General features: G+C 39.7%; 1 protein-coding gene across 1 annotated transcript in view; it reads left to right on the forward strand.

Moving 5' to 3' along the window:
• The window catches only part of fer1l4 (fer-1 like family member 4), a 109,492-nt gene extending 90,579 nt beyond the window's left edge, over positions 1-18,913 (forward strand). Inside the window, exons 44-46 of the mRNA XM_045705303.2 lie at positions 9,346-9,632; positions 10,617-10,717; positions 17,737-18,913. Of these exons, the coding sequence (XP_045561259.1) occupies positions 9,346-9,632; positions 10,617-10,717; positions 17,737-17,917 (569 nt within the window). The 3' untranslated portion in view covers positions 17,918-18,913. The remainder of the gene's footprint in view (positions 1-9,345; positions 9,633-10,616; positions 10,718-17,736) is intronic.
• Positions 18,914-19,511: the final 598 nt, after the last annotated feature.

Raw genomic sequence — 19,511 nt, forward strand, 5'->3', positions numbered from 1 at the left:
ATCTTCTCAGGTTTTGGCCTCCCATATGAGTTCTGTTATACTCACAGACACCATTCAAACAGTTTTAGAAACTTTAGGGTGTTTTCTATACAAATCAAACAATTATATGCATATTCTAGTTTCTGGGCAGGAGTAATAACCAGATTAAATCGGGTACGTTTTTTATCCGGCCGTGAAAATACTGCCCCCTATCCTAAACAGGTTAAAGTGACAGTTTCCTGACATCTTAACCATCTTCTTACCTCAGAAGGAGACCATGAACAATTTATCACAGCAATCAACTAATGTATTTAATTACAATAGTTTGTCACGTTTGCATAATGTGACCAGTTGAAGGATGTAGCCGCTACATCACCTTTTTGGAGAGGTGATCGGTCCTCTGATAATTACGTTAAGATCTAAAACACTATAAAGCACACAGGTTCTTTATCACCAGCGGTGGAACGTGAAAATAACAAGCACACAACGAGATTGCAATAGAAGTCATTTTATTTTCAGCAGCAGCAATTAATAGTTTTAGCGTCAGCTTTGTATTCAATAGATTCGTAGTTTCACACATCAATAATCAACATCGGAGTGCTCAGCATATAAGCATAGATAACCAAATCTTCAGTGCTGTAACGCGTACAATTATTCTATCACCATAGTTAACTTTATAGAGAGTAAATAGATGAGGAAGTGCCCAAGGAGAGCGGATCCTGGCTGAAGGGCACATTCTTGCCAACCACACACTCAGCATACGATTAGGCTACCAAACTGCCACACTGGAATTTGGACTGAAGGCACAGTCACCGCTCTCGTCCTCCCGAGGCACGTCAACCTTCACACGTAAAGTGAAACTGCTGAGCACATGGAAACACTGGCATTTCTAAGGCAAACCCCACTACCCAATAATAAGATGCAAATGGGCGCAATCAGTCTAGATGTGACGCATGTCACATATTCCCCCTGCAATTTCAAAATGTGTCCTCACATTTTGGACAATAATAAAATTAGCATGCAATAAAAATAAGAAAATATGCATGCAAAATATTAAGAAATCAAATCTTCAATACACATTAGCAAATGTTAAACATGTGTGACACACAATAGTGTGTTGCGAAATTTGTCATGAATGTATTGTAATGCTTTTAAAATTGTATAACTGTCTTAATTTTGCTAAACCCCTGGAAGAGTAGCTGCTGCATTGGCAGCAGCTAATGGGGATCCATAATAAATTAAATTACAAAGATACAAATACACAATATCATATAGGAAAAGCACTCCACAAGATCCAGGTCTTGGTTCCGGAGTGGGTTTGCACAGCCAAGCCAATCAGGGTTACCCCGGGATAGTCAGCTCAACCTGCCGACTACGCCAAATGTAACATGTTGCCGATACTACGGCACTTTTTTCTATACACGAGGTGACCTCAGGATTAAACTAACACACACAGGTTCTTTTAATCAGAGGTGGCACATGGGAATAGCGATCAACAATGGTCTTTTTTTCCCTGCTGAGTAACACAACACAGAACAATATTTTCATCTTCAGCTCCAGGTACATATCCCTATACCAGGACAAATATTAAAACTTTAGAAACAGTTGGCATATAGATCAACAATTAAATCACCGGTCAATATATGTAACTCAGATCAATATGTTGTGCAGCACTCACATTCACAGGAGGGTGTGCCCAGCGAGAAGGTGAGCAGGTCAATGGCATATGGGCACTTACACCATATACAGACATACTCACAGCCATTAGGCTTGTTCTCTGTTTGGACTATGCAACAATGGGTACGTTCACATACAGACAATATTAAGATTATTGTGAATAGTCAGATTCATATAATAGTTCTATTTAAAAGTTTACAAGCGTTTGCAAGAATAACACATTTTCTAATAATCCTGTTTACATGGACACCTCTGAAATCAGGCTACCTGATGGGACTTTGATAAATGCAGAAAATTGCCAGTCAAAATAAACGTTCTACTAAGCTGGGAAGCCTAGTTGATTCTGAGTTCGGACATTTGTATTTGTATTTATTTAGGATGCTCTTCCTGGGGTCCAGCAACATTAAGGCAGTGATATACAATTACAAATATTACATAACACTTTTCACAACACATTAAGTCTTTTCACTCAGGCACTGCTCTACTATCACATATCTACAATACAAAATCCATGTGCACGTATGTGTAGAGAGAGTGTGTTAGCATGTCTGTGTGTGTCTCTTCACAGTCCCCTCTGTTCCATGAGATGTATTTTTCATCTTTTTTAAATATCTGATTCTACTGCTTTCAGTTACCTGATGTGGAATAGAGTTCCATGTAGTCATGGCTCTATGTGGTACTGTGTGCCTCCCATAGTCTGTTCTATACTTGGGGATTGTGAAGAGACCTCTGGTGGCATGTCTTGTGGGGTATACATGGGTGTCCGAGCTATGTGCTAGTTGTTTAGACAGACAGCTTGGTACATTCAGCATGTAAATACTTCTTTAAAAATAAGTAGTGATGAAGTCAATCTCTTCTCTTGAGCCATGAGAGATTGACATGCATATTACTAATGTCAGCTCTCCGTGTACGTTTAAGGGCCAGCCGTGCTGCACTGTTCTGAGCCAATTGTAATTTTCCCTCTTTGTGGCAGCTGACCACACGACTGGACAGTAGTTCAGGTGCAACAAAACTACGGCCTGTAAGACCTAACTTATTGATAGTGTTGTTAAGAAGGCAGAGCAACGCTTTATTATGAACAGACTTCTCCCCATCTTAGTTACTATTTCATCAACATGTTTTGACCATGACAGTTTACAATCCAGGGCAGTGGTGTAAAATACTTAAGTACAAATAATTTAAAGTACTACTTAAGTAGTTTTTTGGGGTATCTGTACTTAACTATTTATTTTTTGGACTACTTTTACTTCAATACATTCCTAAACAAAATAATGTATTTTTTACTCCGTACATTTTCGATTTACATTTTACTCAATTAGAATTTTACTGGGTGACTTTAACTTTTACTTTAGTAACTTTCTATTAAGGTATCTACACTTTTACTTAAATATCACAATTGGGTACTTTTTCTACCACTGATCCAGTTACTTGAAGCAGTTTAGTCACCAATTTCCACATTATTAATTTCAATATTTAGTTGAGGTTTAGGGTTTAGTGAATGATTTTTCCCAAATACAATGCTTTTAGTTTTTGAAATATTTAGGATCAACTTATTTCTTGCCACCCATTCTGAAACTGACTGCAGCTCTTTGTTAAGTGTTGCAGTGATTTCACTCGCTGTAGTAGCTGACGTGTATAGTGTTGAGTCATCCGCATACATAGACACACTGGCTTTAGTCAAACATATACAGTACCAGTCAAAAGTTTGGAAACACCTACTCATTCAAAGGTTTTTATTTTATTTTTACTATTTTCTACATTGTAGAATAATAATGAAGACATCAAAACTATGAATTAACACACATGGAATCATGTAGTCACCAAAAAAAGTGTTAAACAAATCAAAATATATTTTATATTCGAGATTCTTCAAAGTAGCCAACCTTTGCCTTGATGACAGCTTTGCACACTCTTGGCATTCTCTCAACCAGCTCATGAGGTAGTCACCTGGAATGCATTTCAATTAACAGGTGTGCCATGTTAAAAGTTAATTTGTGGAATTTCTTTCCTTCTTAATGCGTTTGAGCCAATCAGTTGTGTTGTGACAAGGTAGGGGTGGTACACAGAAGATAGCTCTATTTGGTAAAACACCAAGTCCATATTATGGCAAGAACAGCTCAAATAAGCAAAGAGAAACGATAGTCCATCAGTACTTTAAGACATGAAGGTCAGTCAATCCTGAACATTTGAAGAACTTTGAAAGTTTCTTCAAGTGCAGTCGCAAAAAAACATCAAGCGCTATGATGAAACTGGCTCCCGTGAGGACTGCCACAGGAAAGGAAAACGCAGAGTTACCTCTGCTGCAGAGGATAAATTAATTAGAATTAACTGCACCTGCAATTGCAGCCCAAATACATGCTTCACAGAGTTCAAGTAACAGACACATCTCAACATCAACTGTTCAGAGGAGACTGCGTGAAATACCCACTTCCATGGTCGAATTGCTGCAAAGAAACACTACTAAAGGACACCAATAATAAGAAGAGACTTGCTTGGGCCAAGAAACACAAGCAGAGTTGGTGAATGGATAATCTCTGCATATGTGGTTTCCACCGTGAAGCATGGAGAAGGAGGTGTGATGGTGCTTTGCTGGTGACACTGTCAGTGATGTATTTATAATTCAAGGCACACTTTTTATTTATTTATTTTAACCTTTATTTTACGAGGTAAGTTGACTGAGAACACATTCTCATTTACAGCAACGACCTGGGAAATAGTTACAGGGGAGAGGAATGAGCCAATTGTAAGCTGGGGATGATTAGGTGACCAAGATGGTATGATGGCCAGACTGTGAATTTAGCCAGGACATGATATGTGCCATGGGCTCTTTAGTGACACCAGAGAGTCAAGACACCCATTTAACCTGGGGCGGCAGGTAGCCTAATGGTTAGAGTGTTGGGCCAGTAACCGAAAGGTTGCTGGATTGAATCCCTGAGCTGACAAGGTAAAAATCTGTCGTTCTGCCCCTGAACAAGGCAGTTAACCCACTGTTCCCCGGTAGGCCGTCATTGTAAATAAGAATTTGTTCTTAACTGACTTGCCTAGTTCAATGAAGGTTAAATATAAAAAAACATCCCATCTGAAAGACAGCACCCTACATAGGGCAATGTCCCCAATCACTGCCCTGGGGTATTGGGCTATATTTTGACCAGAGGAAAGGGTGCCTCCTACTGGCATCCAGCACCACTTCCAGCACCATCTGGTCTCCCATCCAGCAACCAAACCAGGACCAACCCTGCTTGGCTTCAGAAGCAAGCCAGCAGTGGGATGCAGGGTGGTATGCTGCTGATTAACCAGCAAGGCTACCACGGCATTCTGCAGTGATACACCATTCCATCTGGTTTGTGATTAGTGGGGCTATCATTTGTTTTTCAACAGTACAATGACCCAAAACACACCTCCAGGCTGTATAAGGGCTATTTGACCAAGGAGAGTGCTGCATCAGATGACCTGGCCTCCACAATAACCTGACCTTAACCCAATTAAGATGGTTTGTGATGAGTTGGACTGCAGAGTAAAGGAAAAGCAGCCAACAAGTGCTCAGCTTATGTAGGAACTCCTTCAAGACTGTAGGAAAAGCATTCCTCGTGAAGCTGGTTGAGAGAATGCCAAGAGTGTGCAAAGCTGTCATTAAGGCAAAGGGTGGCTACTTTGAACAATCTAAAATATACACTATATTTTGATTTGTTTAACACTTTTTTGGTTACTACATGATTCCATATGTGTTATTTCATAGTTTTTATGTCTTCACTATTATTGTACAATGTGGAAAATAGTAAAAATAAAGAAAACCTCTTGAATGATTCGGTGTGTCCAAACTTTTTACTGGTATTGTAAATATACATTTTGTATGGGAAAACTATTTCTAAAATGCATACTTTTTCCGAACTCACTTCAATCATGCATAAGAGGGAGGCTTGCGCTGCTGGTGCTGGCACATGCGCAGATCAAATATACCGCTTGAACTCCGATTAAGCTGTTTACATGACCTAATAAAAAGAAAGATTGCTCAGAAAAACAGGTGTTTTAATCAGTGTATGCTTACTTCAATTATGACATTACGCCGATTAAGATAAGCAAGGTAAGGTGTTTACATGACTAATGCCATACTCGGCCTATTGCCATAATCAGTTTAATATGAAATGACTAGTGTGCATGGTAACATACTCAATCGACCACCTCTCCTGTGTTCCCTGTGCACGCCAACCTTCTCACAGCAATGGGATCTGCTGAAAGAATAAAACAGCAATTTTTATAGTGAAGGCCACACTCTTAATTGCAATCTCACACACCTGGCACTGACAGGGGCACAAGGCTGCTTTTACAAACTGTACCCTGTTACACATTTAATGTTAGCATCCTATTGGTTTCCATTCATTCACGTCACTACTAGCTGCAACAAAGGCTTAACAAATGTTTTCCTTTTCAACAGACTGGTATTACTTATAATTTATTTAGTGTTGTTTACACTGTTCCAAACAGTCAGAAAAATAATATTGTAATCTCACAGCACATGTTTGTCACACACAATATACACGCAGCTCTCGCTCCTAAACCCTCCTTTTCTTGATCTCCATCTTATTCTTAAGAGTACTTATTATTATTATTATAATGATAATCATAATAGGCAATGTCGTTATCATTAGTAGGCTTTGTATAGTAGCCTTGTATTACCACCATTGAGCTGTAGGCCAAAGAGCGTGTCCTGTTTAGTTTTAATACCGTAACTTACTTAGGCTTATACAGTGGGGGAAAAAAGTATTTGATCCCCTGCTGATTTTGTACGTTTGCCCACTGACAAAGAAATGATCAGTCTATAATTTTAATGGTAGGTTTATTTGAACAGTGAGAGACAGAATAACAACAAAAATATCCAGAAAAACGCATGTCAAAAATGTTATAAATTGATTTGCATTTTAATGAAGGAAATAAGTATTTGACCCCCTCTCAATCAGAAAGATTTCTGGCTCCCGGGTGTCTTTTATACAGGTAACGAGCTGAGATTAGGAGCACACTCTTAAAGGGAGTGCTCCTAACCGCAGCTTGTTACCTGTAAAAAAGACACCTGTCCACAGAAGCAATCAAGAAATCAGATTCCAAACTCTCCACCATAGCCAAGACCAAAGAGCTCTCCAAGGATGTCAGGGACAAGAGTGTAGACCTACACAAGGCTGGAATGGGCTACAAGACCATCGCCAAGCAGCTTGGTGAGAAGGTGACAACATTGGTGTGATTATTCGCAAATGGAAGAAACACAAAAGAACTGTCAATATCCCTCGGCCTGGGGCTCCATGCAAGATCTCACCTCATGGAGATGCAATGATAATGAGAACGGTGAGGAATCAGCCCAGAACTACACGGGAGGATCTTGTCAATGATCTCAAGGCAGCTGGGACCATAGTCACCAAGAAAACAATTGGTAACACACAACGCCATGAAGGATTGAAATCCTGCAGCGCCCGCAAGGTCCCCCTGCTCAAGAATACATATACAGACCCGTCTGAAGTCTGCCAATGAACATCTGAATGACTCAGAGGACATCTGGGTGAAAGTGTTGTGGTCAGATGAGACCAAAATGGAGCTCTTTGACATCAACTCAACTCGCCGTGTTTGGAGGAGGAGGAATGCTGCCTATGACCCCAAGAACACCATCTCCACCGTCAAACATGGAGGTGGAAACATTATGCTTTGGGGGTGTTTTTCTGCTAAGGGGACAGGACAACTTCACCGCATCAAAGGGACGATGGACGGGGCCATGTACCGTCAAATCTTGGGTGAAAACCTCCTTCCCTCAGCCAGAGCATTGAAAATGGGTCGTGGATGGGTATTCCAGCATGACAATGACCCAAAACACACGGCCAAGGCAATAAAGGAGTGGCTCAAGAAGAAGCACATTAAGGTCCTAGAGTGGCCTAGCCAGTCTCCAGACCTTAATCCCATTGAAAATCTGTGGAGGGAGCTGAAGGTTTGAGTTGCCAAACGTCAGCCTCGAAACCTTAATGAAGATCTGCAAAGAGGAGTGGGACAAAATCCCTCCTGAGATGTGTGCAAACCTGGTGGCCAACTACAAGAAACGTCTGACCTCTGTGATTGCCAACAAGGGTTTTGCCACCAAGTACTAAGTCATGTTTTGCAGAGGGGTCAAATACTTATTTCCCTCATTAAAATGCTAATCATTTTCTAACTTTTTTGACATGCGTTTTTCTGGATTTTTTTGTTGTTATTCTGTCTCTCACTGTTCAAATAAACCTACTATTAAAATTATAGACTGATCATTTCTTTGTAAGTGGGCAAACGTACAAAATCAGCAGGGGATCAAATACTTTTTTCCCCCACTGTATTTCAATATACGGTATCAATCAATCATTCAATCATTCATTCATTCGATCACACAGCATACGAGACATTCATGCTTTGAAATGCAATCAAGCATTTTAGGTTTAAAATGAAATAATAAAGGGAGCTTTGAATAATTAGCCTAAACAATAAATAAACCGCAATTCAGAAATGCATGCAACTGTTTTCAGTCTGCTGTAATGAAGGCTTTCTATATATTTTTTTCCATTAGAACAGGCTCTCTGTGTTCATGCATATATTATGACTACATTTTGTGAAGTTTTCTTTTCGGTTGTTCAGGCACACAACATATTTTTTGGAGGTAACACCCCATCGTCAGTGATTGGTCAACAGTAGGGATTCTTCAATGAAGTTTGTTGTCATTCAACAAGAGACGACTAGTTTTCAAGCAACTTTTGTCATTGAGTAATACTGCACCAAACATCTTAGAGATCTTAGCCGTGCAACTTTATATCTTCCGCAAAAACGATAATTAATGATAGAGTTCTTGAGTCATCTTAGATTAATTCTGACTATTTTGAGGAAGTGTATACTGGCTACGGTGTATCAAAATGGACAAACAGTACTTTTGCCACTTTTTTCAAATTTTTGAAGTGAAGGTGTTTTTAGGGAAGACCATTTTTATAACCATAATGCAACACACTTTGAAAAGGGGTGGATCCCGTTTGTGAAGTCGGTGACCATCGTTGGTCACCCCTTTACAAAGTGTGTTGCATTATGGTTATAAAAATTGTCCTCCCTTAAAAGACCTTCGCTTAAAAAAATTGAAAAAAGTCGCAATAGTACTGTTTGTCCATTTTGAGACGCCGTAGCCAGTATACACTTCCTCAAAATAGTCTGAATTAATCTAAGATGACTCAAGAACTCTATCATTGTGTGTGTGATATGGGGGTATAGAAAAGCTTATTTCAACATTTATACAGATACGCTTTTATAAACAATAGCAGATATGTTGAAACTGCCATATTGAACTGAGCCTTGCTGTTGGAAAACCACTACAGTGTCCAACTAACGGCTGTCGCAAATGCACCTCCCCCGACTTCACTCCTCGACTTGTCTGCAGTTGGCTTCGTTAGGCTTACCACTCAAACAAACCATTGTTAAAAACATGACCTTTGGGGCCTCCCGAGTGGCGCAATGTTCTAAGGCACGCTTGAGGCGTCACTAGGGACACAGGTTCGATCCCAGGCTGTGTCACAGCCGGCCGTTATTGCTGTGATGTTGACTCCTTTTGGGGTGTGTAGATATTAAAATGGCAGGAAAACTATTGCTTAGCTTGATACTCTTCAGCTGCTAAAGGTTGCTCTCACCCCTCTGTCACCTCTCTCCCAGGCTCCATTGAGCTGCGTCTGAACGACATGGTGCGGGCAGCCAAGACCTCAGGGCAGTGCAGCATAAAGATGGCCGAGGACAAGGCCAGTCCCCGCTTCTCTATCTTCCTTAACAAAAGGATGAAAGGATGGTGGCCCCTCATCAAGCTCAAGAGTCAGGAGGACATTGAGAGGGAGGAGAAGGAGGCTGAAGAGGCAAAGAAGAACAAGAAGAAAAAGAAAAATAGAAAGATGAAGCCGGAGGACCTTCAGTTTGTAGACAGCAGTGGGAGCACTTATCTCCTTATGGTAATGCAAATTGAGATTATAATTGACCTGGAGGGTTGGGCAGGAGTAAATCCTGGTGTGGGTCACACATTAATAACTGAGGTAATGGGGAGGATCCTAGTTAGCCCAAACTCCATGCAAGTTTGGTATTTTATACCTTCCTCTTAATTGTCGTCCACTTAATTGTGCCGTTGTTAAACTTTCCAGACACTTTTAAAGTGCATGGCAGTTATCCTTAAGAGTCTATTGACGCCCGTGCGTCATTCTAAGAAACATAATTTAAAAAATCCACATCAAAATCCGTCAGTTTAATCAGCATGACTATCTTGGCAAACGAGAAATGCTCACTAACAGGGATGTAAACAAATTTGTGCACAAAAGTTTGTGTGCATGGAAAATTTCTGGGATCTTTTATTTCAGCTCATGAAACATGGGACCAACACTTTACATGTTGCATTTATATTTTTGTTCAGTGTAGTAAAGGCCAAATTAAAAATAAATAAACATGTTTTTATACCTGAAGCGGTGGTCCTAAAATTCAAAATCAAATAGCTAAATGTTAATGACTTCGAGCAGCTTTGGTTGAGCCTCCAATGACTATAGTGGAATCAGATTAGTGAGGGTATGGGTTAGTCTCGAATTGGTGGTAGTGATACGTGTAGAACTTAAATATAACCTTTCTGTATGTGTATTGTGATTAGGGCCCTGTGTTTTGCGCAATCATCTGACATAGTAAGATTGTATCTTGTCTTTTAAACCTTATCCAAAAATTTGATTTACACAAAAAATGAAACCAAAGAAACCAGGATTTGAATTACACCCAAAAAATTGAATTACACACAAAATGAAACCAATGAAACCAGGATGGTGCTGGACAATCTGACATAAAATGAAAAGTGGAGAAAACTTTAAATAGGGTAAAAGGTTAAAGTCCAGGCATGTCACATGATTGTGCAAGACACGGGGCCCTTTATGATAACTCTTTGTATTTTCTTTGTTGTTTAGGGAAAAGTGGAGGCAGAGTTCCAGTTGGTGACACTCGAGGAGGCAGAGCTGGCTCCTGTGGGAAAAGCCCGCAAGGAACCTGAGCCACTTGAAAAACCAGAGTAAGTGACAAAAAGTATCGTTATTCAATCAAAAAAATTGTGCAAGAAGCTCTCATGGTCATATCAAATTAAATGCTTTCCTTTTTTTAGAATGTGTGAGTGCTGAGTACGTGGGCAGACCTTTAAGCAATAAGGCCAGAGGGGATGTAGTATATTTAAGTAATAAGGCCTGAGGGGCTGTGGTATATGGCCAATATACCACGGCTAAGGGCTGTTCTTAAGTACATGTTCTTAGGAACGACGGCTAAGGCTTGGATACAGCCCTTAGCCGTGGTATATTGGCCATATACCACAAAACCCCAGAGGTGCCTTATTGCAATTAGAAACTAGTTATCCACTTAATTATAGCAGTAAAAATAAATGTTTTGTCATACACTCAGGGCTCGAACCACCCAGTTTATAGCAATAACGCGCAAGGGGGTGTGGTATATTTAAAAAATAAGGCCCGAGGAGGTGTGGTATATTGCCAATATACCACGGCTAAGGGCTGTTCTTAGGAACGACACAAAGCGGCCATTATAAACCGGGTCGCTCGAGCCATGAATGCTGATTGGCTTAAAGCCGTGGTATGTCACGGGTATGACATAACATTTACTTTTACTGATCTAATTATGTTGGTGACCAGTTTATAATAGCAATAAGGCTCCTCAGGGGTTTGCGATATATGGCCAATATACCACGGCTAAGGGCTGAGTCCGTGTAGCGTCGTGTGTAAGAACAGTCCTTAGACATGGTATATTGGCCATATACCACAAACCGCTGAAGTGCCTTTTTGCTATTATAAACTGGTTACCAACCTAAATATAACAGTAAACAAGTAGTTTTGCGTAATACCCATGGTACATTCTCTGATGTACACACAGCTGGAATGCTGTTTCATCCAATCAGCATCCAGGACCCAAGCTAACTGGAAGCAAACATTTACACCATGTATTATCGCTATCCAAACAGGTGTGATAGGATGACATTCCGAACACGGACCTCATACTCCTGGTATTAAAATGCGTGCACTCTGGCCGCATTGTGTCTGCATTGTTTTCGGATCTCACTTTTCCCTCCCGTTGATGCAGATTTGTTTGTGGTCACAGTTCTAGTAGTAAAATGAAATATAGCATATAGGCCTACATCAGGGTATTGTAGTGCTATTTCAATGTTTTTTCACGGGTCCGTTATTTTCCCATTTCCATCTTCCAAAACAACCCTATGCTTGGCATGATTGTATGGCCACAGGGCAATTCCATGGTAATGGAATTTTTACACCCGGTAACCGAATTGCATTAACAGAATTTCATCATGGGTCCCTGATCTGTAGTAAACAGAAATTAATAATTATGGATATGAATGTCATAAATGGGTACACCAAGGCAGAAATCTGCAATATCCTCCTTTGCATATTTGGGTATTATTCTACACAATGGTTTATTTTAATGAGCTCCGCCACCAAACAAGACCAAATTTGGTTGGTATAGACCGGACCAAACCTGAACCAATCATAGATTGGACATCAACATACAGCACAGTATAGTACTGCATAGAACAGTAAAGTAGAGTTCAGTTCAGTACAGTATTGTTCAGTAGAGTTCAGTACAGCAGAGTTTAGTTCAGTACAGTACATTACTGTGCTGAACTATACTCTACTTTTATTTACCATACTGAACTATACACTACTTTTCTTTACTGTACTCTACTGTGCTGTAATGTACCCACCCCCCTTTTGCGAGAAATGTTGTTTGGCTACATTGTTTCTTCTTCAAAGTGCACTGGCGACATTTCATGTCATTTTCCAGTGTTTTTTAATTTACTCATATTAACTGTTTTCTAATTTCCATCATCCCTTTGACTGTCCTGATTAAAATACATTTCATTCAGTTAAGCATTTTGGGCTATTTCGGAATGAACATGCTGCCATCTTCGCCACAATATTGCAATAACTATTTACCTATTGTGTACTAAACTGCGGGCATATATTCTGCATAGGTTTATTGCCTATTGTGATGAGTGTGAATGTGCTCGTTGCGCGCAGTGCCCAGCCCAGCTGGTGGTGCGGAAATAGCAGAGGCAGCACTTTTTGCATGACTTACAGTAATGTCTGTGGTCCTAAAATAGGTGTGCGCCTTTTTAATGTAGGGTTACCATCAGTAATCTGGGGGCTTCTCCCTATACTTAGCCTGCAACATGTCAAAGTTGAAGTGCATTGCCGTTGTATTTCCCATTATAATAATCTTGCTGCTTTGGAAACATTTTAGTGAGGACTTTAATAGCATACAAGCAAACCAAAAGTGAAATTTGCAGCAAGATTATTATTATAGGAACTTGCATTTGATCATGCTGTGTAGGTCACCTAACTGTCACATGCAATATTTGCTTTGGGGACTTTGCCAAACAGATTTTTCTCTCCGGTTTTAACTGTGATAAACACAAATAGCCTAGGCTATGTGGTTTAATTTATTCTGCCACTGTTTAGGCCAACTGGAACAGTGTCTGTAAAAGCCAGGTCACCTGTGATACAAGTCAGTATTCGATGTCCATCCATGCCTGTGGATGTCAGGAGATGATGTGGAAACAAGCCACTATGGGCAACAGTAAGCACTGTTACCTTCAAGTAGGTTTTGGTTTTGCTAGGGCATTGTGGACAAGGATGGTGGATGCATTTGCCTCTGTTGCAAGTTCGAATCCGGCAATAGAAAGTTGTTTTTTAGATTTTTATTTTAAGTCTATCCCAAACCTTAACCCTTACCTTATCAATTTGGAGTTAATGCCTAAACCTAAGCTTGAACACTACAAAATGTGATGTTTGCAACAACTTTGAAATTTGACATTTGATTAACATGGATGAACATCTAATTCTGATGTGAGACTGTGAGAGCTAGATGGATCTCTAAACGATGTATGGCTTGTCGGCCTTACTGTATATATCACGGTGGTGTATGAATGCAATTGTAATGTATTATAGAGAAAACAACGCAATTATTACAACCGGTTGTATATTTTAATATTCATTGCATTGTGTTGTTGTAGGTAGGATAACTGTCTTGTCCCTAAAAACGTAGGCCTAATCAGTAGGGGAGTTTTATCGGGGTCTGGAAGCGCAGCCTGGAGAGCTCACACAATGCACCTGTCATTTCATAATATGATATCTTATTTTATTGCGACAAGATTATCTGCAGTAGGCCTAATCTATACTCTTTCAAAAATACCTATATCAAAATATCAGAAATAACATTGCCAATAGCCTACCGGATAATGCGAAGACAAAGTGTTATAAGAAAGCTCACTAGACCACCCAAGAGGTGGGGCAAGTACTGGATTGAGCAGAGTAGAGTGATGCTGCCACCACCTTTGTTTGACCGGTATGGTCCAGCATCAAAGTATAGGACACCAAAACTCAATACAGATACAGCAAACAATTATCTTTATTAACTAAACAATTTCATAAGAAAGCATGCATGAAATGCTAGACGACCTACTAAATTCCTGCAATCTCTGTAACCCTGTCAGAAGTGCTGCTATGACCCGAAGAAGGTGCTAAAAAGTGACACTACACACATCAGTGAGGTATACGTTAAGGAGAACTGAACATCCAAGGTTCTACTACTATTCACTGCAAACAAGCTTAAAAGTTTACACACGGACCAGAGACCCACACCTGATTCAAAAAGTAATAAAACATTTAAGGTTCTACTACTACTTCACTGCAAACCTGGCTTAGCCCATGAAACACAATTGTACAAACATGCAAATTCACTGCACACGGGCATACTAGCTAACAAAAATACTCTGATCTTGTAGATTATTTACGCACATTTTAGGGTTAGGAAAGTATGTATGAATTATTAAAAAAAACTGGTTTGGAGAGCCTTTACGCACTAAATATATTGATGAATCAAAAATACAGTGGTTTGATTCATCCTGAAAGTTGTCATATTCAAGTTCAATCCATGAAATATTGGAAATGGGAAAAAGTGTACAATAGGGGTTGAACAATAGTCATATAAATCTGCCCTAATTCTCACTAATCATGGAACTATAGGACAAGTGTCCAGTTGTGGTGAACCAGGCTCCAGGTTTAACCTGCTACATGTGATCTTGAATTCCATAATGATTCAAATAGGCTACTTGTCCCGAATTATTGCACAACATTAGCCTAATATAATCCAGTAATGCTAGCGACCCACAGGAATAATTTACACGGAAGTGACAGAGGAAGTAAAAGGTAAACAGAATGGAATGATGCAAAATGTAATCTACAAAATGAAGAAAATGAACACTAAAGTGACAGTTATAAATATATGTGGGTATTACTGATGGTGGCTCCCGATAGTGGCTAGTATTTAACAAATTGTATGATACAAATTGTAAAATAAAATGGAGAAAAGCCCAGGCATACTGTAGACTATCATTAAAATATTCTAAAGCGCATACATCAATTTGGCAGGTTCAGCCCTACAGAAGCCTATAGCTTGGGTGTCCAGATTTAATCCATTCAAATTTTGAGGGCACACAATACAAATTCTGAGTACCGGCACAGCTACAGTGCCTTTGACTTTTTCCACATTTTGTTACGTCACAGCCTTATTCTTAAATTGATTAAATCGTTTTTTTCCCCGTCATCAATCTACACACAAAAATCATCATAATGACAAAGCAAAAACAGTTTTTTAGAAATGTTTGCTAATTTATTAAAAATAAAAAAACATATCACATAAGTATTCAGACCCTTTACTCTGTACTTTGTTGAAGCACCTTACAGCATCGAGCGATTAAAGCATGGAGTCTATTGGGGTATGACGCTACAAGCTTGGCACACCTGTATTTGGGTAGTTCCTCCCATTCTTCTCTGCAGATCCTCTCAAGCTCTGTCAGGTTGAATGGGGAGTGTTGCTGCACAGCTATTTTCAGGTCTCTCCAGAGATGTTTGATTGGGTTCAAGTCCAGGCTCTGGCTGGGCCACTCAAGGACATTCAGAGACTTGTCCCAAAGCCACTCCTGCGTTGTCTTGGCTCTGTGCTTAGGGTCGTTGTCCTGTTGGAAGGTGAACTTTTGCCCTAGTCTGAGGTCGTGAGCGCTCTGGAGCAGGTTTTCATCAATGATCTCTCTGTACTTTGCTCCGTTCATCTTTGCCTCAATCCTGACTAGTCTCCCAGTCTCTGCCGCTGAAAAACATCCCCACAGCATGATGTTGCCACCATGCTTCACCGTGGGGATGGTGCCAGGTTTCAACCAGACATGATGCTAGGCATTCAGGCCAAAGAGTTCAATCTTGGTTGAATCTTGTTTCTCATGGTCTAAGAGTCTTTAGATGCTTTTTGGCTAACTCCAAGCGGACTGTCACGTGCCATTTACTGAGGAGTGGCTTCTGTCAGGTCACTCTACCATAAAGGCCTTATTGGTGGAGTGCTGCAGAGATGGTTGTCCTTCTGGAAGGTTCTCCGATCTCCACAGAGGAACTCTAGAGCTTTGTCAGAGTGACCATTGGGTTCTTAGTCACCTCCTTGACCAAGGCCCTTCTCACCCGATTGCTCAGTTTGGCCAGGCAGCCAGCTCTAGGAAGAGTCTTGGTGGTTCCAAACTTCTTCCATTTAAGAATGATGGGGGCCACTGTATTCAGAAATGTTTTGGTACCCTTCCCCAGATCTGTGCCTCGACACAATCCTGTCTTGGAGCTCTACAGACAATTCCTTCGACCTGATGGCTTGGTTTTTGCTCTGACATGCACTGTCGACTGTCGGACCTTATATAGACAGGTGTGTGCCTTTCCAAATCATGTCCAATCAATTGAATTTACCACAGGTAGACTCCAATCAAGTTGTAGAAACATCTCTAGGATGATCAATGGAAACAGGAAGCACCTGAGCTCAATTTCGAGTCTCGTAACAAAGGGTCTGAATACTTATGTAAATAAGGTATTTCTGTTTTTAATTCTCTAATTTGCAAAAAAACTGTTTTTGCCTTGTCGTTAAGGGGCTATTGTGTGTAGATTGCAGAGATGTTTTATTGATTTAATCTATTTTAGAACAAGGCTGTAACGTAACAAAGTGTGGAATAAGTCAAGGTAAATGAATAATCCGTTTGGAGAATGGGGATTATAAATACACATAGCAATTGTTTTAGATGATTTTTCCTTATGATCACTGTGAAAGCAGACATATGGAAGCAAACTGAAAATCATATCAACATGACATGTATTGTGGCCCCTTTTCAACAGTGAAATTGGCAATACAGTGCCTTCGGGAAAGTACTCAGACCCCTAGCTCTTATCAATAGCCATTTATAAATGACAGTGCATGGAGAATGCTGTTATTTGCTTCAGAAAAAATAAAGTATATGCTTTTTCCACTTGGAACCGGTAGGTTTGCAAAACCTTGTTCATGGTTTCCTTGTGCGTAAAGGTGGTGGAATTAAGTTAGTCAGAATACGGCTTATCTGAAGACATCTCTACCACACCTTCATTTCTTAGATCTCCACCCTGAACGAATAGCGGGTGAATAGCTTAAGATCAAGGTCAGAATAGGTATAGAGTGCATAAAAAGGGAATAATGTTACATTTACATGTGCTTAATCAGGGCCATTGAGCGCATTTGATCTTGCATTAACATGTGTTTGTTGTTAAGTGAATACAAATGCACATACCATTCACATGTTTTATACAAGGTGTAAATGGGGTCACAGACTGCATTTAAACATTGCTACAGTTTAGAAGGTTTGATTGAATCTGATCCGTGGGCACACTTTGTGCAATTCGCTAAGTTTACACTGAAGACAAAGCTAAAACATGAACATGTATTCATTTATTATTTACCTTAATGCCTTATTCCTTTTATTCTACTTTTACTTGACCTTTTTTCCTATCTTCTATTCCCCCTGGAGAAATCGGTGCAAACTCTACACATGAGTCCTACTGCTCACACTATGTCATAGCCTACTGTATAAAAAACAATTATGAAAAAAATCCATGAAACTGGGAACATTGCTAACTTTTTTGTTAATTTTGTCTCTTTCCTCATTCTACCTTATATTAGTCGCCCCAAGACAACCTTCAACTGGTTTATCAACCCCCTGAAGACCTTCGTCTTCTTCATTTGGAAAAAATACAAGAAGTACATCATCGCTCTACTCATCCTGGCAGTCCTGCTGGTTTTTCTCATCCTCATCCTCTACACACTCCCTGGACAGATCAGTACGCTCATCGTAAATGGATGAACAGTCAACAAGTGCATAAGGATCAGACGGAGAATGAAACATCTATATGAGAAATATACTTCGTTATCATAAGTTCCATTTAATTTGTGTTAGGACATTGTGTGTGGTAGATTTGCTATTGTGATATACTCTATGTAAGTGCTAATGTCCTTTGTATAAGTCTTGTAATTTTCAAATACTTGGTTATTATTAGACCAATCTTAAACATATATTGAACAATCAAAGCTACTGATGAGGTATTCTTTGCACTGACTTGGCTCAGAACAGGGTAGGGCGGCTGGCCCTTAAAAGTACACGGAGAGCTAACATTAATGACATACATGTCAATCTCTCATGGCTCAAAGTGGAAGAGAGATTGACTTCATCATTACTTGTTTTTGTAAGAGGTTGTTGACAAGCTGAATGTACCGAACTGTACCAAGCTGTCTGTTTAAAATACAGCTCGGACACTCATGCATACCTCACAAGACATGCCACCAGAGGTCTCTTCACAGTCCCCAAGTCCAGAACAGACTATGGGAGGCGCACAGTACTAGATAGAGCCATGACAACATGGAGCTCTATTCCACATCAGATAACTGATGCAAGCAGTAGAGTCAGATTTAAAAAGAAGTTAAAAATACACCTTATAGAACAACGGGGACTGTGAAGAGACACACACAAAGGTATAGACACATGCATAGGCACACATATGTATGGTGGTATTGAACATTTTGTGTTATGGATATGTGGTGGTGTAGGGATGTTATATGATGTACTGTTTTATCTTTAGCTCATTCAGTACAAACATAGTTCACTGCTTTATCTTTTGTTTTATATGTAATGTGGGTGCTTTGGTGTGTTTGGACCCCAGGAAGAGTAGCTGCTGCCCTGACAGGAACTAATGGGGATCCATAATAAATACAAAAATACAAATACTATTCAGGAATGTTTGTGTTCATCAACCACATTATTTACAATATGTACTTTTTCAATACATTTCTGTCAGTGAAATAACCTGCCTCATGTCATTCTTAATATATGGAATGTTTAGGCTTTGCTGTCTTTGGTCCACTACTAGGTCATGAAGGTTATTGCAGAATTTCTATTAAAGGGAAATGGAAATACTAGGCTTTAGAACACCAGCTGACTGTAACCATAGAGATCCTATTAAATTACTTTTTTTGTATATATTTTTTTATTCTAATTCCTAATTCTATGACTAACTGTAAATCGCCATTTTGGTATTTTTACATCATCGGTAGAAGAGTTTTGGAATTCCTGAATTTACTGAGATCATGACCTCTGTGTACGTTAATCAGCATACTTTTCTGGTGTGAAACCACATATGAAAACATTATACATATTTTGAACGCTGAAACACAGCCCTTTCAAATGATATAGCATACAATAGCACCACATCATTCAAATGGCAATCAGTCAAGAAAAAAACACCATCTTATATGTTTTTTTCCAAAACAACTGCCATTTACACAACTTCCTAATGAAGAGCATACTGAGGCTTCCTTATTTTCTATGGATTGATAATCTTCGATCAGCATAGTAATTCCTTTTACTGTGAATGAGTTACAGCCGTTTTAGTGACCGGTGGTAT

This window comes from Salmo salar, chromosome 22 (assembly GCF_965601325.2).
Source record: "Salmo salar chromosome 22, fSalSal1, whole genome shotgun sequence".
NCBI classification, from domain to species: domain Eukaryota; kingdom Metazoa; phylum Chordata; class Actinopteri; order Salmoniformes; family Salmonidae; genus Salmo; species Salmo salar.